Source organism: Genypterus blacodes, unplaced genomic scaffold (genome assembly GCF_046128005.1).
Source record: "Genypterus blacodes isolate CSIRO-AG114 ecotype Tasmania unplaced genomic scaffold, CSIRO-AGI_Gbla_v1 ptg000067l_1, whole genome shotgun sequence".
NCBI lineage: Eukaryota > Metazoa > Chordata > Actinopteri > Ophidiiformes > Ophidiidae > Genypterus > Genypterus blacodes.
The window spans coordinates 1,251,956-1,279,355 of record NW_027466879.1 but is presented as its reverse complement, the minus strand read 5'-3'; the positions used below and the strand labels follow the sequence as shown (position 1 = coordinate 1,279,355).

Here is a 27,400-nt window from a genome sequence, read left to right as displayed (position 1 = left end):
AGAGCAACATGAGTGACTGATATGTAATATTACATCTCAGATATTATTTAACCACATCTACAGGCCTTCAAGGTGGGACTTTCAAATACAGAATAAAGAAAAAAGATGCTTACAGAGGATGCAGAGAAATTCCTTCGCAGATTTCTTGCATTGTTTCGTTGAGTAAAATGAAGCTTGCAGTAGAGTTTACCTGTAAGATAACATCAATTACCATGAAGAAATACATCAACAATGTACTCTGATTGATCCTAACCGCTGTTTCATAAGACACACACCTTGTTCAGAGTCAAAGGCGTGTGCTCCCTGACGCAGGGCTGAACCGCAGGTGTAGCAGCGGAAACACTCCCTGTGGAAGTAGAGCCCCTCAGCACAGAGCCGCTCCACCATGTAAACACGCTTCTCACACGAGTGACACTTGTCGCTGGACTGTGGGAAAGTCCTTTTTACAGATCCGGCCTGGAGAAAATGAGACGCGCAGTGAAATAGTGGCAGATTTGAACACATGTCAGAAATCTAAACTATCTCTGAAGCTAAATGAAGCCTGAGTGATGAAACACTAATGGTACAGGATGCAATCAGTGCATTGTAGTAAAAGAAAAGGAGTCAGACAACAAATTGTTATCATCCCATCATGCTATATCTGCCCTTGAGCAAGGCATTAGGCTATGGACAAAATAGACAAGAACCCCATGAAGCGAAGTGATAACAATGTCAGCTATGAAAGGGCCGAAAACAATGAGAAAGTCAAATGTAATGACTATGATAAGACACCAGGGGGAGACAAAGCTGCATGGAGACTGGAGTGCAGATTCCTCATTTTTGGGAGCATAAATACTCCAAAAAAATTGTGTGTGAAAACGACCTCATAATGTAAAAATTGTATTTCAACCTGATTGATGACTTTTGAATCATATAATACATATTTAAGATTTTAGCAGTTTTTTTGTAGACATTAAAGAAGTTTCTGCTGAACACAAAATCTGGATTTACACACGAGTTGATAACAATCCATAACAAATGAAGGACTTGTGAAATACTTACCAAAACACAGAAAGGAAGAAGTACGAGTACGGGTTAGTCACATGCACATGCAGTAAAAGAGAAATAACACATCCAGGTAGAGGAAGGAGAAGTGGAACAACAACACAGGATGAGGAAACTGGACCCACGAGAACATTTGGTGCTTTAACTTCATGTCACTAATATCTGAGCTTTATAGAGTTGAAAGGTGACATGTTGGTGATGGGAGTGAGGTATGAAAGGACGTGTGGGTGTGTGTGTGTGATTGTTTTTTAGAGAAAGTGAGTCCAAATCCTTGTGATCCCAACATAAGGTTCTGGGGAAAAACATGTGGAAAGGCCCGGAAGGAAGTGTGAGAGTCCAAACTGCTTTTCAGGAGTTCCATTTGATCCAGAAATAAAAAGGGAGGCGTTCCTTCCAGTTGGATCTGTGTAGCTCCTGCTGTGCCATGAGCAGCAGCATGTTTGGGATGGGTGGAGCAGGGGAACCCACAAAGCACCGCCACAAAAACACAACACACTTCTGGCCTCAGAGGGCGGCTGCTAATTAAAAGCACAAGGGGCAGAAACTGACGCTAGAAGCACAAAGCTGCATGCAGAGGAAGATCACTGCACACATCGTCACTGTCCTGGTCAAACCACGTATCTCCACGTTTGTTGATGTTTAATTAAACAGATAAAGCTGAAGTGTTACGGCTCCTTTATGGCTGGGAACAAGTCCTTCCTTCTGCCTCTTTAGCTCAAATACACTTTAAAAATCGATGTTATTGTTTCAAAAGCGCATTCTTAGCATGATTAATGTTCCTCAAAAATTTACCTTTAGGTGATACATGATACTCTGAGGACAGTGAGGGACTATGAGAGGCTACATAGGGAAAAGGGAAAGCTCCAGCTAATATCACATTTGATGATATTATGACATTAGAGGGTTAAATAAACTCTTTATCGTGTTTCTCCCTCTTGTCTCTCCTTGTCACTGCCTTGCTCCCACTCTCTGCCGTGGGTGTAGACAGGAGATCTGGAGTCGGGCCTGAAGTTTTGAGCCTTTAACCCAAGAAAGTCAGAGTAGGATTCAACCTGACAAACACCGTCATGTTTGGAATCTGAACACGATTGCCGTCCAAAGAATTTGTGTCCAAGTCTGACACAACCGCAGACATTTCTGCATCCCAATTCGTTCCAAAGTTCTGTCAGACCGACCCGATACCAAGGAGCGAACCGGGCGGTGCTAAGGTGTTTTATCTTTAATACATCAAATACACAGAATAAAATAAATCTATCAGGGACAAACTACATGCAAACTCAACTAACTACTAACTAAATGACACACACACACACACAAACACACTGTTGGGGGGGGGGGGGGGGGTCAGAGGTCATGCTTGAAGTGGTCACCTTAGCTAGGGCATCGTTTTCCACTGAGAACATCTCTCTAAGGTGCACAGCTTTATCCTTTATGCTCTTTGAGTGAAACTCTCTAGCATGTTGTGTCTGAGCTCTTTTCTGCAGGATGACAAAAGAACAACCATCAGTCTCACCTGCCAACATGGCGCGGCGGCGACAACAAACGAGGATCTGTGGGCGCAGACATAATTAGGCCCACTAATAACGGCTAAAGAGGCTGGGCCCTGTAAAACAATGAAAGGCCTCTGTGTTCTGTTTGCCTCATAAAAAGCAGCTTTGACAGCTGAGCAGGCAGAACAATAACACTGCTGTGCACGATGAAAGCAGCAATATCACATTAATTTCACACCCTGGTTGATCTGATTACTTCTACAGTGATCTGGGAGCAGGAACCTGAGACACACACACACACACACACACAGAGACAGACAGTGGAGGGATGGACTCATTCAGTACGTTTCCATTACAGAACATTGACTCCTGCTTACATTCAGGCGTGTAAACATTAGAACAGCAGCGGTGAGACTCGTCCACATGCAGGCTCTCCTCACACTCTGTTTACTGTATATTCTATTAATTCCCTTAATGTAAACGTCTTACTCCCATTATAGCCTTTAAGCACTGACCAGAGATATTTGTGTATGTAAACTTAGATGACATGCAAGTCACAAGCCACAGCTGAAGAGTCCTAAACAAGTCATCCTCAGCTCTGCACCCAGTTTGATGGCAGAATAATAAATATTATAGTCAATATACACAAATATGGATGTTTTATGACGATGATGAGCAAAGGTGTGACTCGAGTCCAAGTTATGCAACTCGAATATAAACAAGTGGCTGAAGAGTGCAGAATGGAGTAGAAGTCGACTCTGATTCAAGAATCAAGCTTTGAAAAGTCTCTCAACCAAGTGACTCTCTGAGATGAACTCTTTGCGGTGCTGCGCTGAGGCCAGTCAGGCTTTTGGCAAATCTGAATAATCAAAACAGCTTATTTGCTGATGTAAGCCTCTGTGTGCAGCTTTGACGGGGGGAAACTTTAACCCGGCCGAGCCGTTCCACACCGACTCACCCCGGCCAGTAACGTGCCTGTCTGTCTCTGCTCACGCCAGGTCTGAAGGCCTGCTCATGCCAGACTTCACCATCTGACTGCACATTACACAAGCCTGAATGTACAACCGCCATAATATATGTCACTCAACAGTCACTCCAGGACCTTTTAGGAGCTCTGAACATGCAACAAACACAGGGGGTCACAGGGTAAAAGAGGAGACGTTCACCTCGCTGATCTGCTCATCCACCTCCCTGAGGCGCTGCAGAATCCTTGACATGACTTGGACCGCCGAGCGGCAGGAAGGAGAAGCAGCAGGGCAGTCTGCACTCTCCGGCTCGGGCTTAGCGTGCGTTTGATCGTGTCTGACTTTCCTAAGCGAGTGCGGCTGCTGGGGCTGAGGCTGGGCTGGAGGCTGCAGTTGGGGTTTGGGCACTTTCTTAAGTGGCAGCTGGAATATGTGTTCTGCTGCATTTCTGACAGACTAGGAGTGAAAATATGACATATGTGAGCTGTGGTAGAGCTCAGCCAGGCTGCATTGCTGCTCTCTGTGATTTATTTTTGTCCACTCAGAGGCTTTATAGAGTCATACCAGTGTTTTATGTGTTGTAGCCCATTAACTCCAGATCACATATATTTAACATTCTTGCCACACGTGTTTAAGTTCACTTCCTTCCTCCAGGCAGCAAACTGCTTTAACTCCATGCAAATGCAGTATGAAAATCAACTTGTAGTGCTTGAAAACTTGCTGGAGTTATACAATCACCATTACTAATTACATCCAGGCTGTCTTCCTGTTTCTTATTGTTGTTTTGTGACTGTGCGTTGATGAAGACGTGAGCAGGAAGTGTTTAAAATCAGGCCTGCACACAAATGGACAAACACATTGTGCATGGATTGCGTCAGACAGATCAGCCGGTTGCCTGAGACTGCACAATTACAATCTAAAGTGTTTCCCAAGGCCAATTTGATTACTTATGCTACAGTATTTCAAATCTTTTATGTGTGAATTCAAGCATTTTGATAATCTACAACAGCTACTGCGAAAATTAGGGCGAGGGGCAAAAACACTGGTATGTTCCTTTAAATCCGCTTCTACCTGCTGTACCTTATGACTTCAATCAATACTCTTCTATGTATGGTGTCTATGTGTATGCTTTAATGTCTCCATTAGCAGTGTGATAAACTTTATAGCTTTAATCTCTCCCTTCTCCTTCACACACAGTTTGTCCAGTAGGAGTGTGTTCACTGCTCTGGTGTCAGTCTGCTCCAGTCTACCTGGATCTCTGGAGGAGGTTTAAGTGGAACTGGTCTGAGTTTAACGTGCAGAATCTCAGTCAGGTCAAGAGGCCGCAGGGACGACGACTCACAGTCTGACTGAGGTTTTGCAGAAACGACAGGAGGAGAGTTAATTGAAGATCAGAGGAAAGAAAAGTAGACAAAAATTATATGCAAGAAGAGAAGAGATACAGTGGGTTAGATGGCAGAGGAATGAAAAAGACACTGCCACATTCTCACCCATTCAATTAGTCTGGAGACAGACAAATATAAGACACAGTAGGAAATAAAATGTTAAAAAAATAGAAAGAATAAAAAAAATGAAAAAATGAAAAAATGAAAAAATGAAAAAATGATAAAATGATAAAATGATAAAATGATAAAATGATAAAATGATAAAATAAAATAAAATAAAATAAAATAAAATAAAATAAAATAAAATAAAATAAAATAAAATAAAATAAAGTCCTGCAGACCTGGGTCTTGTGTTTTACCTGTCTCTGGACACTGTAGCTAGTTGAGCTTTCAAACTTGGCCTGCAGCTGAGTCGCCATGGATCGCACTTTGTTCTCTTTGGGCTCTCGCTCCTCTCGCACAGCTGAGCCATTCGTGGAGAGATTGGTTGCCTAAAGAAACACAGACAATAAATAAGAAGATCCTAATAAAAGAATAAAATAAATCAGAGTGGTGAATTCTGAAAGTGTAGGTAGTAAATTAACAAACCTCCTCCAAATAACAGAATTTTCGCCTCCTCTTATAAATGGGGTCAAGACCATCGGACTTCTTTTCATCCTGAAATGTTCAAATATTCCACAAATCAGAGTTAAATACAGCCACAGAGTATCGTCATCTTATACGAGCTGGAGAAAATGATGGATAGTGAAGTTACCTTTGGTGTCCGTTTCCTCGGCAACGTTTGATTGTGCACATTGTTAATACTTCTGACATCCTTTGATGCATAATCTTCATTGTTTTCATCCACTCCTCTGGAACCTGCAGCACAACATCTCTCTGCATTAGAGCTTAAACACTCACAAGCTCACAATGAAGACAATGACTAATGCAGTCTAAGCACAATATCCTTTTAGATGGCCAAAACAATAGCATGTTCCGGGTTCAAAGGGCTTTTAAATCCTTCAATAGTGTCTTTGAAATGTAAATAAAAGAGCATTTCATTAATGTGAATGTGTGCCAATGTAATACTTCCTCTTCCTCTACACTAAGAAAGGAAAGGAAATAGAAAGAAAGACTAGAAAGGAAATGATGCTTTTCATAATGTAAGAATTGTGATGCATCAAATTGTTCCCTGAATAATGTCTCTAAGAAAAAGTGTGCAGTACCTGAGGTAGGTAGAGGTGAACCCCGGAAGAGCTCGTAGAATTTGGCCAGGTAGGTGTTCATGCTGGTCTTATCCAGCTCCTGCACTTCATTCCCAGATGTGAATGGCCGGATCCCAAATTCCCGCTCGCTGATGTCGAGGGCCAGCTGGAGGTTTGCAGCATGGTCTTCCTCATTCAGTGAATCGAAATCTCTGATGGAGAAAGGTGATAGTGGCTGGAGTCAGAGGCAAGTGGTGGAAAAACGCTCACACACACACACACACACACGTCTCAGAAAAGCATTCAGGGGAAATTAATGGTTCCTATGTCAGCTTCAGTTTTCATTCAGACTTTTCCTGAGTTGTCACAGTTGTTTCCATGATTTTGTCAAGGTTCTGAAACAAAATGCTTTTTCAGATCACAGTCCATTTACTTCATTCTCTGTCTGGTTCACATTTTACCCCAATCACTTTGCAATGCAAACTATGTGTAATGACTTGTTTGAAGTGAGATTTCCTTTAATGTGGACTCACTTCTCATTATTTGTAAAATGCAGTCTTCCACTATGATTTGTAGCTCAAAATGAACTGCTCACATTTTTAACAAAGACGCCCAAACACGTGGTAATAAAGTCTGCAATGTAATTTGGATTTTAGGGATCATTTCTGGTTGAAAAGGTCAATTTCCTTCTGTGGATAAAGCAGAGTGTAATGTAATCAGCACAGTGATGTGAAAACACAATGGGTCTGGCTCAGGAGTGAGTGTTGAGTTCAGCACCAGATTGATAAGTGGATCAGTGCAGCATCTACCCAGAAGCCCCCAGGAAGATTCCAGGCACGTCCAAGAACCAGAACAAAAACACAGCGGAGGGATCATATTCCCATCTGGCCCGGGAATGTCTGGGGATTCCCCAGGAAATAACTGCTGGGTGTGGCAAAAAGGAGAAGGCCACACCTGAGCTACTTTGCATGGCCGGCTGCCTGTGGTGGAGAGACTGGAGGGAAATGGATGGCTGCACAAGAGAACCACTGCTGACTACTGAAGCTGAAGCTAAATGTCTCTGTGTCCAGTTTTATCTGTAAAACCACAACATCCAACCCAGAATGTAGAACCTGTTTTTGGTTGCGAGCTCGAGTCCCTGGGTGCTGATGGATTCTTCTGGTTGAAAATATTTGCCTACACAACAAACCCCAGTGTTATCACGTAACCACTGCAGTTTGCTCGCTCTTCTATTCTCAGAGCTGCGCCCATCGGGAACGGAAAAGTGAGGTGGAAACGGGCCAATGGAAACTGGAAACGTACAGCACCACAGACATTACAGCGGTATGTGACGAGGTGGGAAGGAGGCAATTAAAGAGTCAGAGGTTATAATTACATTTGTCAACATACCAATCTAACGGCTACAATCACTGATTCTTTGCTGTGATAGTCATTGTGAGCCTGGAGAGAGGAAAGTCAAGGAACTCTTTCTGTTTTCCAAGAGCAAAGCTGCTGTCCATCCTCAGTCCAACGTGCAGTCACATTTATGTTTGTTTTATGGAATTGATAAAGATTTTAGGAATATCAACACCTTAAACCTGGTTTGGCTTCACACTCTCCTCCCCAGATCCTGTATTCCTCCATGCAGGTGGCTGACTGACCAGTAGGAGTCAGTAGTGTCTCCCTCTGCCACCCTCACACCTGCTGACATGTCTAATATGGTCCAGGTGGCATCCATGCACCCAGTGAACATGATTGATTGAGGGGGAAACTTGAGCACCCCAGTCCTGTCTACAGATCTTTTACACAGCACTCAATTTAGGGATTCCTCTCAGAATGTAATGAGGATTTCAGCAAATTCTACAAAAAGCAAATCCTTTATAATGTTGCTTCAGTGATGAGAGGAATGACGTCAGTGTTTGTCAAGAGAACACAAGCGGTTGTATCTCTTGTATCGCATGTAAAGTTCATTGCTGGCGGCTCATAAATAGCAAAGAATCTCAGCTGAGTGGTGTGAATGTGAACACCAGCGAGAGGGCGAGCGAGTGAGCGGGCGAGGCAGGCAGCAGCAGGAATGAGCCACTGAGGTGATGAAAGCAGCTCTGACCTGCCCTCAGTAAAAATGGTTATATCTACACACCTGCTGCCTGCAAAGCCGTCTGTCTGCACATGATACCAGCTGAACTTTACATACAGAGAGGCCGTGTGTGGAGTCCCTATTCACGTCTGTCAGCGAGTGGGAATGTAAACACGGAGCGTGAACACGGCGTTCTAAAGGGACGAGTGTTTTACAGGTAGAGTGAGTGCAGCGGATGAAAGGGCTGCTGTCGTGCCCAGCGTATCTAACACACCCATGGCATCATCTGTGTGATTACGCAGGCAAACAACACGCCTTCATACTACAATGAGCAGGTCACCGCACGGGAGCCAAGTTGTTGTGTGATTGCTTTGTTTGTTTATATATTACTGTAGCTGTGTGTTTGTTTTTTACGTGTATTTGTTTTAGTGTACTTGTGTACATGTGTGTATTTGTGTAGCAGTGTATTTGTGTAGTTGGATATTAGTGTGTTCATTTGTGTGTATTTGTGGTGATTTTACAATAGAAAAAACACAGAGAGTGTAATTTCTTCAATACTAGTAGGTTTGCGATTTGTGATTTCTTTGTGATAAATGTTTCATAAATCAAAATACACAAGAGCAAACAAAACTTTTAACTATAAGCTTTTTCAACTATGAATAATCCTATCATCATGTTTCATCTCCTGTGTGTTACGTACATCAGCTGGGGTTTGAACCTGTGGATGAGGGCGCAGAGGGCCATGCCGCTCTCCCAGGAGGACGTCAGATCGGTCACGCTCACATTCCTGTAGCCCTCCGTCTGTCTCTGGCACCAGGTGAGGAGCCTCGCAGGCCTGATTTCTGACTCTGCCGTAGAGAAATCACATGTCAGATACAATGAAACAAAGCAAACACTCAGACATGTAATCCTAGAAAGAGGAGGAGATGATGTCATACATGTGGACTGAGTGACTGTACATAAGGTTAGGACAGACGTGGGGTGATGGATGCAGAGGTATGTGCACGTCTCTGTCAGGACATGCAGGCCTCATTATCTTTGATGGAGGACTCAGGTTACTGTGCAGCTCAGGGTTTCTACATTGATGTGCAGGAACATTTCCATAACTATTCACTCGTTTCAAAGGGAAGCTTCACAATGGAACTCAAACAAGGCATTATTACAGTGTGTGAAAATAGAGAATAGGGTCTCAAATCAATTTTAATATGATGGTGGAATTCACTGAAATAAACCTGATGATTGTTGTCATTAAAAACTTTTCCATGGATATTTTTGGGGGAAACACATTTTTATAACTTTTCCAGGATTTTAATGAGTTTAGAAACCCAAGTTTGGGCAGAGCGAGGACCAAACAACTTGCTTCCTTTGGGACATTGTGTGTGTGATTCTGGGCTGTACAAATAAAGCTGATGTGACTTGACATTCAAATGGAGCCCACATCCATGGTGGAGCTGAACATTAAGAGGAATGTACAGTATATGTTTGTCCTGGAATACATTTCATCAAGATACACATATACTTTTACAAATGGATTTGAGTGGATATATATTACACACAGGGTCATGCTGAAGGCTCCAACAGTAAAGTACTGTGTGTGTGTGTGTGTGTGTGTGTGTGTGTGTGTGTGCGTGCGTGCGTGCGTGCGTGCGTGCGTGCGTGCGTGCGTGCGTGCGTGCGTGCGTGCGTGCGTGCGTGCGTGCGTGCGTGCGTGCGTGTTTAAAGGTTCCTTCATCATCCCAGCGGCTCACATTTCAAAGCTTCCTTCTCACTACGAATCCACATGTAACAACAAACCTCAGATCAAAACTGATTCCCTCAGTAGAAGAAGTAAAGTTTGGCTCCTCAGTACATCTATCATTTAGAAGGAAGGAAAGACAGGAGAGTGAGTCGGCGTAAAGCTCACCTCGCCTGGCCAGGTTGACGGGCCGGCGTATGGTGGCGGCTCGCTCCAGAGAGCAGGGATTCAGCTCTCCACTGATGAATAAATGACGCACCTACAACACAAACAATAGGGAGACCGGAGATTACATTACAGCCATGTGCTTTGACTCATTTCTATTATGATGAAAAGGTTGAAGATTTGTTGCTCACATCAAATTTAAACAAAGAATAGACAAACGTAATTTCATCTTGGTTCACCACAAAGTAAGAATCTGATATCAGGACTGAGGCTGATTTCCTCTCACCTGGTTTAGTCTGACACAAGACGAGTTCAGGTTGGGGTATCGAGTTCCAGGATCGATGGTGTACTGATCAAAGTTTTTGGCGATGTTTTCAGGCGTGGTCTGAGGAAGCAATCTGTAAATACTCTCCCTATGGACACACAAATATAAAGAACATAAATAACACAGGAAACAGGTGTGTGTGAGCATGTGTGTGTGTGTGTGTGTGTGTGTGTGTGTGTGTCTCTCTCTACCTCTCTGCCAGCACCTCCAGGACGGGCCGGCCCTGAGCCCAGCTCTTCACCATCCAGGCTGTATCAAAGGCAGCCAGGAAGCCTCGGGCACAGCCGGTCCCCATGGGCCAGAAAGGCTGCACAGACACACAGAGCACACACAGATCACATGGGTGTGAGGGGAAATGCTCCATTATTCTGTTCCCCCTTTAGAGAGGTGACCAAGTTCAAGTAAGTCTCAAGTCAAGACCAAGTCCAAGAATAGTTGCAAGTTTCTTCTTTTATCTTAAGATTTAGGTTTTAATTCATAAAGAGTCCAAGTCGAGTCATAACTCCACAGACATGCATATAATATGATGTCATGGGAAAACAGTCCAGCACTATGATTTCAGATTCTCACGTCCTCTCACACAGACTCATAATCATACAGTGTGTGTTTCCTCTCTTTACCTCAAGCAGACTGTCGCCAACCAGTGAGACCAGCAGCTGGTGTCCCGACCTGTCCCTGACCAGAGCGGCGTTCTCAGAGGCGTGCATGCTGGTGAAGTCAAACATGGCCACGTCCGGCTGCCCACAGTGGTTCATGGCAAAATCCAGCGTGGGAAGTTGGTAGTTGGTGCCAAAGTCAGCAGCCTCGCGGGCGTAACACAGCAGAGCCTCCTGGTCCACATTCTCACTGCTCAGCAACATCTGAGTGTCCAGGTAATCCTGCTCACACAGGGGAAGTCTGTACTTAGCATTTGGAAGAACATTACAGACGGGATGATTGAGAAGTTCTGAGCCTGAAACCTAAGGGAGCCTGGTTATTTATTTATGTGATGCTCAACATTTATTTGAGCTCAGTGATGAGGCACAACAGGGTCTCTGAGTTGTACATCATGAACGTGCTTGCTTTTACGTCACTATACTGCGGTGGAGTCTTTACAAACTGGAATAAAGAAGCTATTTCAGAAGTAGAAGATGGAAGGAGATTAAAAAACTACATCTCTCTTTGTTTGTGTGATAGGCTCAGAACTTATCAATCAGCCCTCATATATCTATACTATCAATACCCATGGCTAACTGAAATAGATTGAAGGAAACATGGCAGTTAAACCATCCTCATGTGGCGGTGAACAGACGACACACTGCCTGCTTACATTGATGACGACTCCTTTGTCCAGCAGACTCTGTTTCTTTGCAGTCATCACAAAGTAATGCGTGTTGTCCTTGTAGTACACAATGTTCTCCAGATCAATACCTGCAAATACACAACACCGAGTGAGAATAAAACATAATAAAGCACCAGAGGGACTGTGGGAGTGAGCAGAGCATCTGGAGAGGAATAACAAAGGATTTCAATGCTGAAGTCCAGTGTACGGTTTGATTTGTCCTTCAAATTCCCAGTCTGATTGTCAAGTATTATTAGTAAAATGTGGTAGCCTGTGTGTGTGTCTTCTACCTGTCTCCTCTTTGAGGTCAAGGAAGAACTTCTGGTTGAAGATGAAGGCCACCCCGCTGATCTCCTCCACCCGGGCCTCTGCTGTGGTGTTTCTGTTGATGAAGTTGGCGGTGATGGCGATGGCCAGCTTCCCTCGAAACTCCTTCCTCCTAAAGCCTGGGAGAGAGAAACAGAGACATGGGGAGAGGAAGGCGGCTTGTTAGTCTAGTCAGATAAGCGAGGCCTTTGCTGCTAAACCGAAGGAAGTCTTTGCTTTCACCATAATCACCAGGTTGTTGTTTTAGGATGAGAGGCGGCTTTAAGGCGAGAGACTGTGTGTGAACTGAGAGCAGCAGCAGGAATTTAAAGCTACAAAATAAGAAATTGTCTATGCTTCATTGTCCTTCTGAAGTGTGTGTTAGCAGCCAGAGCAGCACAGAAGCAGTCGGCTGTACAGTATATTTATAAATCACTGCAGAAGCTGTTTACATTGAGCAGGAGCGAGGGACATGACATCATATGGATTCATCCCCTGCTACACTGAGGCATATTTCTATGTAGTTTTGTGTATTTGAAGCTATTGAAAGCGTAACAGTGGAAAAATGCCTCTAACTCTGAAGCTGTGAATGCTTAAGTGAATATTTTTAGCCTCTGCTGGCTACAGAATGAAGCATGAGATGAGATAGTTGAATTCACAGGGGTCTCCTCCCCTCGCTGTCACTTCGGGGGTCGTTTCCAAACAAAGCAACGATTAGCTGAGCGCAAATGGGATTACAGTATATTTAACTCAGGGAGGCCTCAGCAGCAGCGGGGGAATAATCTGCTCCAGGCTTTCTTCCTCATTTCTGAATGAGCTAAACTCTCGGTTTTACCCGAAAATTTCCTTTTTTGGAGAAGGCATGTGATGTGAGCTGGTCGTTAGATGACAGCGTTTGAGGGAAAGAGAGAGAGACGGGAAGAGTGAGGCAGAGAGTCCAGCACGGGCCTGGGCTCGCCTCTATTCCTGTCCCATGTGTAAGCGCTCGCTCCCACTGGGACAGATCAAAGCCTCATGAGAGCTTAAGTTTACAGAGAGTGAGTGAGTTTAACTTTACAGCTTCACAACCGAGAGGATACGGAGCAAATTATTCAGCCGGTACACAAACAGCAACTGTCGTCTTGGATATACAGAATGTGTTATTCAGTAAATAGAAGGTGCTCTGGGTTTTATCTTCCCTAAGCCTGAAGCAACACACACACACACACACACTCACACACACACACGCACACACAGTACACAAGGCTTTGGAAAAAAACTCTGTCAAGGCCTTTTTACTGCAGGATGTGTTTATAAGTGCATTTGTTGTTTTGTCAGTCAGCCACTTCCTTTAACGTGCTGCAACTCATACTTACATAAATCACATCCTTATTGTTTGTGTAATTTTAACTCTAAATTAAATGAAGCTGCTCGTCTGCTCTGACTCTGAAGGCTGAGTTGAGGCACTGCAGATGTTGCATGCAGTATGTTGATCCTGTATAAGTACAGAGTGATGATGTCACATTCTGTCAAAAGAGCCGTACAGAATAATGCACAATGTCAGATTTGAATCAAATAAAGAGCAGTTAGAGTGATTTTAGGTTCCAATCCTTAAATGGAAAGTTTACTTATCTTGACTGAGCCTCTCAGGACTTGATTGGTTAAGGACACAGATGATTGAGTTCATAAATAAGTTTGTGTACGGCCAGGGAAGATGGAACACACACGCATGTTCAGTGGACCAGAAGGGACCACGACTGAGACCCACAGACTCAAACTGATGTCATGATTTAGGGTCATTAAGAGGTCATTAGAGGTTAAGACTCGTTTCTGCTGTTTCCTCACCGTCCAGCGTGTTCCTGCGACCATCAGCCGCGACCACGACATCAAAGTCAAAGTCAGCAACGGGGTGATCAGCAGGCCGGACTGCAGCTCTCCAGCCGTGTCCTGACAGACAGAGAGGGAGAGAGACAGAGAGACAGACAGAGAGAGTGAGAGACAGACAGAGAGGAGTGAGCGCATGGAGCCAAATGGATTTGTGCCTCTGCAGAGTCCTAACCTGGTCCACTGTTTAAGTCTGCTATAACACAACCATGGACAAACATGGAAACATGGCTACCCAGGCTGCCATTCCAAGACAGTAAAGCAACTTCAGACATCAATCAAAGGAAAGGAAAGATTCTAATAAATGATGCCACATGATTTTCACGTGTTCTGTCCTGGATTCCTTCACATTTGCTCTGTAAACAATGAGGAAGAGGAAGGAAGAGGAGGATTGTCACAACGTCACATTCAACTCATTGGGCTGAAATAAAAGTTAGGTTCTCAAATTCATTTTGTTTATAAGAGGATTCTTAATTTGTAATTTCAAGGCCCATTTTGTTGTGTCTAGAGTTTTAGAGCTAAATGAACTTTTCCCAGATCAAATGCTTTGCCAGATTGGAGGTATTTTCCAGGCTTTCTTGCCGTCCACAGAGCGTCCACAGAGCGTCCAGTGGCTCTGGCCTGCAGACTGTGACAGATCATTATCAGACTAACCACATATAATCATATCCTGCTACATTGTTTCAGACTTAATACTAGTGGTGTCTGCAGTGGTCTGTGTGTGTGTGTGTGTGTGTGTGTGTGTGTGTGTGTGTGTGTGTGTGTGTGTGTGTGTGTGTGTGTGTGTGTGTGTGTGTGAGCCTGGCACACTGTAACTTCACCATGTGGAAAATCCATTGGCTGATGTCAAGGGCACAGCTGAGTCCGTCACAGGAAAACAGGAGGGTTGAGTTTGAGTCTAAATTTAGAGGAGGCTCTTGTTGTTATCTGAGTATTGACATTACAGCTGAAGGGACAAACAGCGGCGTATGAGTTTGTTTTGAGAGTCTCAAGTCCACTGAGAGACGTGACTGTCCAGTAGACACGCTGCTTACGTGCTGCAAATCATTAACACTTCAGTCTGAGGGCCTCTGGGACCTCCGGCTACAAGGGGAAAGGTCCTGCTGCTGCTGCTGCTGGGTCCAGGACTTTGCCCTTTGCAGAACCAGACTGCATTCACACTAGACAAGGAGTCGGACATACAGCACCACAACTCCATCCAGATTTGCACTGCTTTTGGTTCCTTCCTATTCCACCTGTTGTGCTTGTGTGACACTCTGATCCGGTCCAAGCTCCTACTTTTCTTGTAGTTTCTCTCATCTATAACTGAAAGTGTATTCAGCTACAAGGCCAAGGAGTCTACTCTTCTAAACAACATTCTTATTCTTATTACCTTCCTCCTCCTTGCTTCTCAATTTGTGCCTCTGCTCAAACATGTACGACTATTAAAAGTAACAACTGTAGACTGTAGCTTCTCAAAGCGTTCCTCCCTAACAATACTGAGTTAGTGTGTATATACAGTATATATGTGTGTATACATGTGGACAGATACCTTCATTCTCCTGGTCCTCTGAAGGCTCCAGCAGTTTGACAAACTCCACACTGATGTGAAACTCAACAGCAACAATCAGAGCGACCTTCAGCAGAATGACCTGCAGCTGCTGAATGCCTGTTAGAGACACACACACACACACACACACAACACAGAGAATATGTTATTTGCAATTGAATATGTAATATGTCATCAGGATATGTTGACATGTTGTTGTTTTGTTGACACAAATCAGCTCATTTCATGAACCTGTTTGACAGGTTGAGCGGGTTTCTTAAAGGTAACACACAAACACTGAGTGCAGTCAGGAGAGTGCAAGTGTCAGCAAGGTGTCTAAAGGCTCCGACAGAGTGTGTGAGTTCAGGCTGTCGCTGTTAGAAAGATAAAGAAAGGAAATGTGAACAAATCAAATGTTGTCAGTGGTCCTGGATTGTGTGAGACGCGGTAAAGAAACAGCTTTGTGGTTGAAGTGAGGTTGGATGAGGATCTATAATTCATCTGCCCTGTGTGACAGCGTGACATGTTATTTAGTCAGACAAAGCCTTAATCACACACTCTGTAGGAGCCTTAGGAATGTTCCACCTTTAAGGCAAATGTATTCCTGGATACTCGGACATCTTTACACCTGTGAGCCAGCAAACCTACTGAAACAAACTGTTCTCATCAACACTGAAGCTGTTTGATTGGAACATTCTGACACACTGATGCAGTCAGGTACTCACTGATGTGATCTATGGCTCCGGCACAGAATTTGCCGCAGAACTTTTTGGCCCCGAGGCCCCGCAGGTCGTGTATGGTGAAGGGCCACAGGTGCAGCACGTTGTTCCTGGAGAAAGAGTCCCTCTTCTCTATCACCACCACTTTGGCTCCCATCATGGCCAGCTCGATGGCCGTCCGCAGGCCACAGGGGCCTCCGCCGATGATGAGGCACTGATCAAGACAGGAGGACAAATGGACTTTATAACCAACGCAAGGGACAAAACAAATGAGCTGCATGACTCACATCTGCATTATAATGACCACAAGGGACTGAGAGTCCAACAGAGGGGCGCACACACACACACACACACACACACACACACACACACACACACACACACACACACACACACACAGATCATTTGCTTCAAGCCCAGTTTCCAAACCAGGGATCCTCTTCCCTTGGGTTACTTTAGCGATACCCAGAAAGATTGAGTATGACCGTGTATTAGTAAATCTAGAAGGGTACTTATTAGAGCATGAAAAAGATGATGATGATGAGGATGAGTATTGTCTCGTGTCAAGACCATGATCACCACATTCAGAACCTTACACCAGATCCAGATCCTTCACCAGATCACGGCAAACCCAGTTGGGAAGCTCTGGCTTGAAGCATTTAAAGGCTGAGAGTCTGACTTAAGGACTCTTCATTATGGTTTGTTCCAGTCTCAAAGCAGCTTCTCTAACCACTAGACGACGTTGGTGATGTAGCAGGATTATAAGTAAAGAGAAGAAAGATGGTAGGGAAGCCTTTCTGCAGGCCGGACGTAGGGCAGCGATGGTGAACCTGTAATCACGACCAGAGGAACGTTTGCCATCACCGTCTTTCATCAGAAACCATGACTACCTCAGCTTCATTTCAAAGGTGTTACTCATGCATCCACCTCACTCACAAATACATGAAGTCACTGCTTTGCGGTTACAGCATCTGTCTGAGAATGTGTTTCAAACATGACATCATCGCCTTCGATGAAAGATGAAAGGGAGAATTTATGCATCTGTGTTCCAAATCATTCTGGCAGCGTCTTTCTCTAATTTATATCCCTCAAATTACATAAACACTGTGTGTGTGTGTGTGTGTGTGTGTGTGTGTGTGTGTGTGTGTGTGTGTGTGTGTGTGTGTGTGTGTGTGTGTGTGTGTGTGTGGCCATAGTGGCGCTTTTCATGTAGAATGAACTCATTCTTGTCTTGTGTTGACATGTTTCATGTCTCCATCTCACCAAAATCATTTACCTCATTTTTTGTTGTAGAGTTTTAGAATGAAGTACAGTTTGGAGGCACTGGTGCTTTTACTGGAGTCATTCCATTTTCTCGAAGTGTGACAGTAACTTACACACTAAACCAGGCTAAGTTTAACAATATTTATTACTTCTACATACTTCTAGGTCTATTTGACAGCAAAGAAGAAGAATACTCTACAGTTTGGGCCTGTGTGTGTGTGTGTGTGTGTGTGTGTGTGTGTGTGTTCTTTACAGTGAGCAGCATAATAGTCCAGCTGAACTTGTATTTATTCAGACGTACACTCACAGTTTAATCTAAACGTGTGTCTGTGTTTTGTTGGATTTGTCCTCAGACTTCTGTTTGTTTTAGCTCACAGATGTATTATTTCAAATATGAGGCTTTTCCTGAGGCCTCTGCACATCTGCTGAGTCAGGACAGACACAGACACAGACACACACACACACACACAGACACGTGCACACCCTTCCTGTGGCCTCGGCCTCACTCTCTCTTCACCTCAGCTGCAGTAATGAACCCGATGTCAGTCAGAGACCCATCATCACTTTAACACACAGTGTGGCCAAAACAGCAGAGATCATAAACCCAAAAAGCTCAAAACCAAGAGTCACTGATGGGGCTCAGGTATCCAGTGATTAAACTTCTATGGTCAAATATTTGTTATTTGTTTTGTTTACTGTTATAACAAAGTCAACATGCAACTCACATTTCATGAGAAAAAAGTCAGCATTTAAATGTTGTCATAAAGTTATAACGTCAAATGTACGCAGAAAGCCTGGCTAGTAGTTTATAAAAAAACAATAAAACAAAATGCTTGTGCATAATGTTACATATCAAAAGTATAACACCTGTTTTTTTTGTTCTTGTTAAACTTTATGGAGCAGTAACGAGCTGTGGGTGTGTGTGTCCGTGTCCTAGCAGCCAGCTGTCGGGCCATAAAACAGGCATGACATCACTTCCTTTACGGGTTGCTGCTACAGCGAGAAAGTGGCGCCGTGTGATGAATGATATCACATCTTTCACCCCGTTAAAGAGCCGAGTTTCCATCACACCACCAGCCCCTAAGGTTCACCGGGCGGGGAGGAGAGAAATCACAAATCAGGCTGGAACAGATCGTCTGTCCTCTCACGCAAAAACACCAGGACATGAATCAGTGATTGATTCAATCACAGGCCATCTCTCCAGGAGAAAGCCCATAAATTCATAACAACACAAGTGTTTTACTATAACTTTTACTGCTTTATACTTTATGACTCATTTCCCTGGATCGTCAAAGTGAATGAGCTGACCTGAGTTATAATTTAGGAGAATCGCTGTTTCTTTAAAGTTGACTTATAATGTCAACTTCAAAGCATTTAGAAACCAAACATTAATCACAATGTGGGCCTGGATGGAACTTTTTATAAGGAGCACGTCATTACACGCACGCACCCACACACACACACACACACACACACACACACAGACAGGTACTGTGTGTGCTCATTAACAAACTGAATGTGTCTCCTGTCAGCAGCGGTTCATGAACGTATCCTACATCTGTGATTGACACTTCTTTGTTTACTTCAGCCGGAGGGTTCTGATGCACAAACACTCATCATGTTGTTTTTCAGTTTCAGGTTTCATCTAATTATATTTGTCTCTGGCTTGTTGTCTTCCAGTGCTTAAATGTAGAAACCAGAAAAACACTGTGGCGGTGAAAGTTAACATTTACTGAAGTATCCAGTGATTTGTGTTGTTTTGTTTCTTATTTATGTATATGTATTACTGTATACATACATTTTTACTTTCCTGCACTAGGATTGAAATAAATGAAACTTCCCGTTACTGGAGACGTTGACATCAACTTGACTTTACTTTGTCCTCCAAAAAAGAAAAAAACAAACAAACCCAGGCTGAGAAATAGAAACTAAATCTATGAATTCTGCCGTCTAAGGAGCTCACATAGGATAAACTCCACCTGACTCACATTAGTGTCAAAGCAACAGAGCAACACCATGAAGCTCCCGGGCTTCTGCTGTCTTCAGTTCATGTCAGGACAGAGATTTGACAGAAACTCGCTTGTGATCATTTCTCCACCACAGTAAACATTTCATCATTTGCATTGTGAAGTTTGTTTTTTGGTAAGAAATGTTGAGCGTCGGCTGCTGAGAAGTTTTTCTTTTACTGCAGTACAAACAGGCGACGCTAGAGTCTCTGATCGATTGCTACAAATATCAATTATCACTCACCAAAGATCCCTTCAGTGTGATTGATTAAATGTCCAGTCACAGAATTAAAATCAAGCTAAATAATTCCTGAAAAGTCATAAATCAATCAAACAACAGGCAGTAAGTTGACATGCACATTAAAGTATTGATTATTACACCAAAATGCAAGAGAAATGAGCTCAACCTACAGTAATCTAACTCCCACTAACACATCTGCTGAGTGATGTCATTGTTAAAGTCTCACCTTGGTGCCGGCGCAGGTTTGGCCCTTCCTGTACTCTTTGTGGGACATCCTCTTGTCTAGTTTACTCCACAGAGCTTTGGCCTTCCAGGTGGTGACCTTGGCCTTCAGGCTGCTGTAGAAGTTGGCGTTGTCCATGGGGTCCAGGTCCAGCTGCCCACACAGGACACTGAAGGCCTGCAGCGTCCCCTTACAGGTGGAGGCCTGGACCAGGTTCTCGTACAGCTTCCCCACATTATCCCTCTCCTCTTCCATCTCGCCCATCTTTCCCAGCGGAGTGTGTGTTTGCTGTGCTGAGGCTGCTGCTGCTCCTCTCGCTCCTCTCTGCCAGATGTGGCTACACCCTCGGCTTGGCCCGCACACTCATGCCCAGTCTGAGGAAGTAAGACACATATGATGTCACCTCGTGGCACAGAAACCTTCCCAGATGGCTTTACACTGCTGATTTCTTTCCACATTCTATTATTAACCTGCTTCATTGCATTATTTCAATCCATGGAAATAGTTTATGGAAAGGAATGTGGAGTAATTTGATATGAACGTTTAAATCTACAGCCCAGCTGTATTCTATCTGCTGATGGTTGCTCCAGCTTGACATTATGTATTTCACTACACGCCTGAATTATCATGAAGGTATTCAGTACCACACCTAAGATAGAGACATCAAGACCCCTGTGAGGGCACAGTAAACTCACACCCACACGGAGGAGATAACATTCCAACTGATTATAGCCGAGAGAAAATGAGCTTTGACGTGGCCTGACAGCTGACATGACAGGAAACCAGCAAAGAGATAAATGAGAGGTTTCCAAGATCCTTTCTGTTTCCTCCAGCCTGACCAATGCACTTTATATGACATTATTATTAATATGCCAGCAGCTAATCAACTCACTCCCTCAGCCGTGGATGTCGAGGTTATTATTGTTATTCTATTATTTAACTATTATTACTATCATCATGATATCTGCAGACACATGTCAGTCTCATACAGCTGCTGCTTGGGTTCCAGCTCAAGATACGTTGGAAACTTCATTCATCCGTTCTGTTAAGAACAATAAGCAGCCATAGTGTGGGGCGTCATTACAATCAGAAATATATGCTTTCACTACACAAACATGCTTCACTTCTATATTCTATATCTCCACAATACTAAAGTACACAGAGTCTCCACTACAGAGAGGCTGACTATGGTTGCTGAAAAGTCTACATCAGTTGTAATTTGTTAAAAGTTGCGACTGTAAGCAGACGCTAGAAAAGCCCAAACATTTGGTTTTCCTGCGAACATAAACCAAAGAGCCACAGTTTGTTTGTGTTAAACACGACTGCAGCCGAAGAGCAGACAGGAGGAAGTCAAACTGTGACATCATTCGTACTGCAGATCCACATTGCTGCTGATTGATTGAGCTTTAATGTTTCCATGTTTTGAGTCACACTCACACTCACACACACTTTATTATCTTCATTATTATAAATGAATCGATGGATTTAAATAGAGTGTAATTTAGTCTTTATTCCAATCAACCATCAGCAGCTTTGGAAGTCACGCCAGCAAATCTGAGGCAGAACATCAAAGCAAAATGTGAACCATTTCTGAATTCAGTCTGGGGTGGAGACCTTTGCTTCCGTGAGTTTCAGGAGAAATCCGCCTTTGATATTCTAATGTCCCATGGAGCGGGACGGGCTGGAGGAAGGGAGGAGGGGGGCGGGGGCCGCGGGACTCTTAATGCCCCATCCCACACACACACACACACACACACACACACACACACACACACACACACAGGTTCAGGTGGCAACATGACTGTAACCTGAAACTGAAATGATGTAAGTGTGTATGAATGTAACCAGCAGTGAGCTTCAGTTTAGCCACATACACACACACAGGAGAGTTAGTAACCAAGTACAGTGACACCTTGGTCATGGTTATGGTGCGTAAGATTCTGAGTGTTGCTCCACAGCGACAGAATCTGTCACTGTGCTAAACTTAGCAGACTTTATTTCACAAGTTCCTGTCTGGCTGTTTGCTGGATGTTTACATCCTGTTTAACATTGATTCATCAAGAAACAAAGGCGCTTCAGTTCAGACCACTACTGCTAATCTGTGCAGTTGCAGGAGATAACCAGGGGCAAAGGGCAAATTACCCCAACGTTTTGCCCCTAAACACTCAAATAAGAGTCGAAATGACCTCAGTCTAACAAACAAACTGACAAATGTAGCAACACTAACGATCCCTTAGACACCAACGGTCCCTTAGAGCCCACAGTTATTCAGTCAACACATTTCACAAATCCTCAGAGCCCCGAGCAGCTTTTGTCCTGATGGTCAAGAGATAAGCCCCACCACACACCCCTCTCACACACACACACACACACACACACACACACACACACACACACACACATCCACCCCCACACAGGAGATGGTCGTGCCCACATTCAGTCAGTGTACATTCCTCAACCACGTGGCTACAAAAGCTCTGAACTGCTCCATCAGCATGAGCCCACAGACACAAAGACCCCACCGGCCCCTCAGCCGCTCTCTGCAGGCCACAGGGCCACCGCCAGGCTTTACAGGGGGGGCCGTTACCCCGATGGTGAGACAGTGATGAGCGACGGCAGAGACAGACGTGATATACGATGCAGGTGTTTTAATTCTTCATGCATGGCAGGAGGCTGTGATGACATAATTGCTGTGTGTTCCACCTGAGAGCACACAAGAGCCAACAGGAGCCAATAGGAGTCAACAGGAGCCAACAGGAGCCAACAGGAGCCAATAGGAGCCATTGTTTCATTTGACTTGAGATTTGCTTGTCTGTCATTTGAGACTCGTCATATTTATCATCAAATCATATAAGCATCTACACAAACGAGTCTAAGTCACAGACTGGTGACTTGACTTAGACTTGTCAATCATGACTTGCTTGTCTTGTTTTGGGACTTGAGTGCCAAGATTGTGATTTGCAAATAAGTACTTTGTCCAAGTGCCCACAGTCCTGTGCCACTGAGTTAGTCTGAGATAAAAATACAAGAACATAACTCAACAAACTTCCAGATCCGTCTTGTTTAAGCACACAGAATAATAATAATAATAATGGTATGATGCAATCCAATGATTCAAACCGGGCAAAGGCTCAACAATTCCTCGTGTCTCAGTGGAACGCTTACATAAACACAAGCTGACTGCATTCATGCTTTTACATAAATGGTATAAGAGTCTGAGTATGAGTCTATAAGGACTCGTGAAACGGTGGCACCTCCTGTCCTCAGAGCTACACACTCACACACACTCCGACTATATTGTCTCAGCCACGGAGCCATGACTTCACCATCTCAGTCTGACTAAATGGAAAGTCATTTGTGGGCAGACGGAACCAACCCACAGAACGGCTGTGAAAATACTGCCAATGACAGAAGGATCGGAAAGAATACACACACCACACCACACCACACACACATCCCAGCCCAGGCGGGTCACGCTTAAGAAGATCAGAGGGTTTCAGAGTTTGAAGTCTGTTTAAAACATGATCTGGCAGAGAAACCAACTGAGGCGACCTGTGAGAGTCGGATACGTTCATTCATTTCTCTGCAAACATCAGAAGAAGAATACGACTTATTAGACAGAACCCAGACTACATGACACCAGTTGATAGTTGATTATGAACCACATGAGACAGATTCTTCCATTTCAATCTGTGTGCTACCTCAGCAAAAACTAACAATTACATCAAAAAGCCGTATCTTGAATTGGATAAAGAATAACTTTGAGCTGACCCTGCATCTGGATCCACACCTACACTTAATGGGCTCCTCCTCCTCCTCCTCCTCCTCCCTGGGGCCACAAGTCAACTTTCATGAAGTTCAGCTCAAAAAGTGAGTACCTACGAGATCATCGAACCAGCAACAATGATGTCATCCAGGACTCCGCCTCCACACTACTGTGTCATGTTTACAGAACCTCCAGCAGCCGTGGCTTTAAGTTTCTGCTGCTGCCCTGCTTGTCACTCTATTGTTTGAATTTACTGTTACACTACATTTCCCAGTTTGCTTCAGGGTCTCAGTAAAATAACCCCACTCAACATCTCCTTCTTTTCTCTCTCTCTCTCTCTCTTTTCCACCCTCTTTCTGTATCAACAACAATCTCAAAAATGTCCCATAATTCTATGTGCCATGATGAACGCTTTCATCAATAAGAATATACAAAAACAAGTGAGTAATCCAGCAAACAAACAAACACCCCAGCAGCCGACTCAGATGAAGACAGAACGTCCTTTGTGTGGGAAGATAGAAGTGTCACAGTGGTACAGCAGATCCCCTGCTCAGAACACACAGTATCTAAATGCACTGCTGTGTGTGTGTGAGAGATATCATCCTACAGCACCATAATGTGGGAATGTTAAGAATGTGAAATATGTACCTGTTACACCTGGACTGGAAAACATGCACAGACACACACACACACAAATCCTCCTACATTCCTGGAAAGCGCACACACATACACACACACAGGCGCACACAGTTTGTACCACAGAGTAACTCACCCGTAGCAGTACAGCGTGTGTGTATGATCAGGAGGTTTGGTTGAAGCGGCCTCCAAACTGGGACTCTGGGACTGAAACTGGTCAATGCCACAGAAACCGTCACAGAAACCCAATCGAGGGTGACGCAACCTGGCCATTTGTTTTTACAGAGCACATAGCTTCAGGCTATCAGAACACAATGGGAAGCTGACAACACAAGGAAAACATTGGGAGTGCTGGGAAATGCACATACTGTAGCAGAGGCAGCCGGCAACAGTAATGACAGGAGAGGGCTGAAGGAAACCAGGAAGGAACCGTCTGCAGGCCTGATAAGCAGGCAGTGCACCTCAGAGAGCAGCTCCCTCGCTCGCCCGCTCGCTCACTCGCTCGCTCACTCGCTCGCTCACTCGCTCGCCCCGCACCAGGCCCCTCCAGACTCCACCGCATTATCTCAGCTCCCTGACATCTGCTGGGCCGAGCCAGAACAAGAGACAAACTGTCAGGAGTGAGGCAGAAGATCTGGCTGGATGCAGTAAATGTCAGTCGTCATCAGATGAGATAAGTGTTCCTTTACAGAAACAGGAGCGGGCTTGTGCCGCCGCTGTCTGAGGGAGCCACACACCGCCGCCGCCGCCGCCACCGCCACGGAAGAATGACTGATGTGAAGACGCTCGGCTCACTGAGCTCAAAGAGGAACGTCTATCCAAGATAAGACACTTGAGCGATGACTTTGGCCCTGTCCAACACATTCTCAGCTTCATTTGTTACTATAATGAGCCGGGAGATGGTGTAGAGTGTGTTATTACATCAGCGTACAAGAGCGTAAAGCCAAAAGAATGTTCTGCTTGGTGATAGAAAATAAAGGGAAATAAAAGCCAAGGAAAAATGTACCAGTAAAAGTAAAAGTAAGGATTTATGCCTTTTTTCTCTCCCTAATTTGGAAAGATTGACTCTGCTGCTCCTTTGTTCCTTCATGTTTGTCTCATAGTTTCTGTCAGAGCTCACTTCCCTCTACCTGCGTGAGTCAGACTCCCCAGGTAGGGTGACACATGTGGGACCCCCTCCCCTCCCCCCAAGACACTGCCTGGCCCACCTGGAGTTACAGGTTCAGCGACCAGAACTAGATTTCCACATGTAGACACTGCCAACCGTTTCCATAGGAACACACAATAAACCCAGTGGTAGGCGAACTTATGCATTTAAACACGCAGCCAGCAGAACATGAGACGCGTGGGCTCAGAGTCTAGATCAGTGTTCAGGATGGGCATCACACGGCCATGAGGTGACCTGACCTCCACTTTGCACGCTGGGCCGTTTGCATGAGGAGAGTTTGCATGTTCTCCTCACGTATGGATTTCCTACCATAAAGCCATGCAGGCCGGTGAACAGGATCTTCTAAATTACCCATAGCTCAGAATGTTTTTGTTTGTATCTGTCACTATGTTTACATGCAGTCCTTTTATTTACCCTTATTACAATGAAGGCACAGCTGAAAGTAAGATGTTCACATGGGAGGAACTGATGGGATGCAAACAATGGCCTGATATGCATAAGGTGTTGCATAATCAGAGAAAGAGACAGAGGAAACGCATGCAGAGGAGTCTGACTCTCACTATGACACTGTAAGTGCTGACCCAGTGCATGCTGGGACAAGCTGCAGCCCCACAAATGCACATAAAGGAGATGGATGGACAGAGAGACAAAGACTAAGAGTCAAACCAGCTGAAACTGTGAGTCAAAGGTAAGAAGCTCGTGGCTGTCATCCTGTACGACACACACACACTGTAAACAGAGCAACCAAACAAGCTCCTCTGTCCGTATCTTCATTCGGCGTATCAGTGAAGGGCACATGGTTTAGATGTCAGTATCACCGGCTGGCAGGAACAGAGGAGCCAACAATCAGTACAGCCAGGCTCAGAATAGAAAAGTGTCGTGTTCCAGAAGAAAACAGCGCCTGACCCTGTAAAGACTCCAGCGGGTCTGTAAACAAGCACAGCACGAAGTAAATACATAGATGGAGTCTGGAGTTCTGGGTTCAGGCCCAATCAACCATGTTTGCATCCTGCCCACTCATGTCAACACCATAACAGCTCAATCTAACCAGACACCTGCGTTTGTGTGGGACCCCCACTTCACTATGTGCACCCCTGCTCATGATGAAGCCCTGGCAAAGACACATGGAGTCCCGGTGCTGCATTCTCTGGAGTCCTGAGTCATAACAGCACGTGCGACCTCCCTCCGATGCCTCTCATGCAACCTCTTCCTGTGGAGAGTTTCTAGTTTCCTGTCCAGATCAAAGCTGAGCTCCTGTGAGTTCAAAGCCTGAGCCTGAGTCACCGTGTGTTTGAACGCACCAGAGGCGACTGGCTAATGAAGTCCTGAGGAGGATTTACAGCTGCAAACACGTCTCAGGCCGCCTCTGCCTTCTGGATGAGTGGCACGGGCCGGCAGCGTTAAAGGAAGCAAAATAATGTGCTGCAGTACACGACAACATAGACAATATAACCAATATAACTAATATAACTGTTCATCTGTATCCGTCAAAGAGTTGGGAAGCAAAGAGGGAACAACAACAACAACAACAAGTCAACAGATTGACAGTGAATCCAGCTTTCCAGTTTTCCAGATTTAGTTTGTTTTGGCAGATCCCAAATTGTCTCTCCTCGCCTCCTCTCCTCTCCTCTCCTTTTCTCTCCTTTCCTCTCCCCTCCCCTCTGTGAGTTCCCATCTCCGCTGTGTGGCCGGTGACTGGACACACGCGTCCGTTCCTTTATAGAGTGGAACGAGGAAGGAAACGTGTCACATAAAGGAAGAAGAAAGTTTACAATGGCTCTCTGGTAATAATGACAACAGTCCCTGCTGCTTCAGCCCCAGTGAGAGCCTTCATCCTCAGCCTGACGTCCTGATAGAGCTCTGAACATTACAGTGCAGAGAGGTATTGATGCCATAGCCTGCTGACCTTTGTTTGTTTGGTTAATGAACACTTTAGTTGGTTGATTTGGACTTCAGGGAGGAGCCAGCTGCTGCGGCTCAGGCATCTTATCAGGGCGCCTCTTAGATTCCA

The 27,400-nt window shown here is 44.6% G+C and overlaps 1 protein-coding gene across 4 annotated transcripts in view; it reads right to left on the bottom strand.

Annotated features, from left to right (window-relative positions):
- mical2a (microtubule associated monooxygenase, calponin and LIM domain containing 2a) overlaps positions 1-27,400 on the bottom strand; it is a 32,681-nt gene that overhangs the window by 2,161 nt on the left and 3,120 nt on the right. For 3 of the 4 annotated variants that reach the window (XM_076155587.1, XM_076155586.1, XM_076155588.1), the window contains exons 2-18: positions 19,823-20,193; positions 16,093-16,300; positions 15,371-15,487; positions 13,801-13,902; positions 11,961-12,116; positions 11,659-11,759; positions 10,970-11,227; positions 10,541-10,656; positions 10,311-10,437; positions 10,028-10,118; positions 8,825-8,972; positions 6,090-6,280; positions 5,639-5,742; positions 5,473-5,541; positions 5,244-5,375; positions 276-456; positions 114-190 (exon numbers count right to left, since the gene is read on the bottom strand). In XM_076155587.1, coding sequence (XP_076011702.1) covers positions 114-190; positions 276-456; positions 5,244-5,375; positions 5,473-5,541; positions 5,639-5,742; positions 6,090-6,280; positions 8,825-8,972; positions 10,028-10,118; positions 10,311-10,437; positions 10,541-10,656; positions 10,970-11,227; positions 11,659-11,759; positions 11,961-12,116; positions 13,801-13,902; positions 15,371-15,487; positions 16,093-16,300; positions 19,823-20,083 — 2,439 coding nt within the window. In that variant the 5' untranslated portion in view covers positions 20,084-20,193. Of the gene's footprint in view, positions 1-113; positions 191-275; positions 457-2,414; positions 2,523-3,700; positions 3,956-4,749; positions 4,849-5,225; positions 5,376-5,472; positions 5,542-5,638; positions 5,743-6,089; positions 6,281-8,824; positions 8,973-10,027; positions 10,119-10,310; positions 10,438-10,540; positions 10,657-10,969; positions 11,228-11,658; positions 11,760-11,960; positions 12,117-13,800; positions 13,903-15,370; positions 15,488-16,092; positions 16,301-19,822; positions 20,194-27,400 lie in introns of all 4 variants that reach the window. The other variant, XM_076155589.1, reaches the window with a different exon arrangement.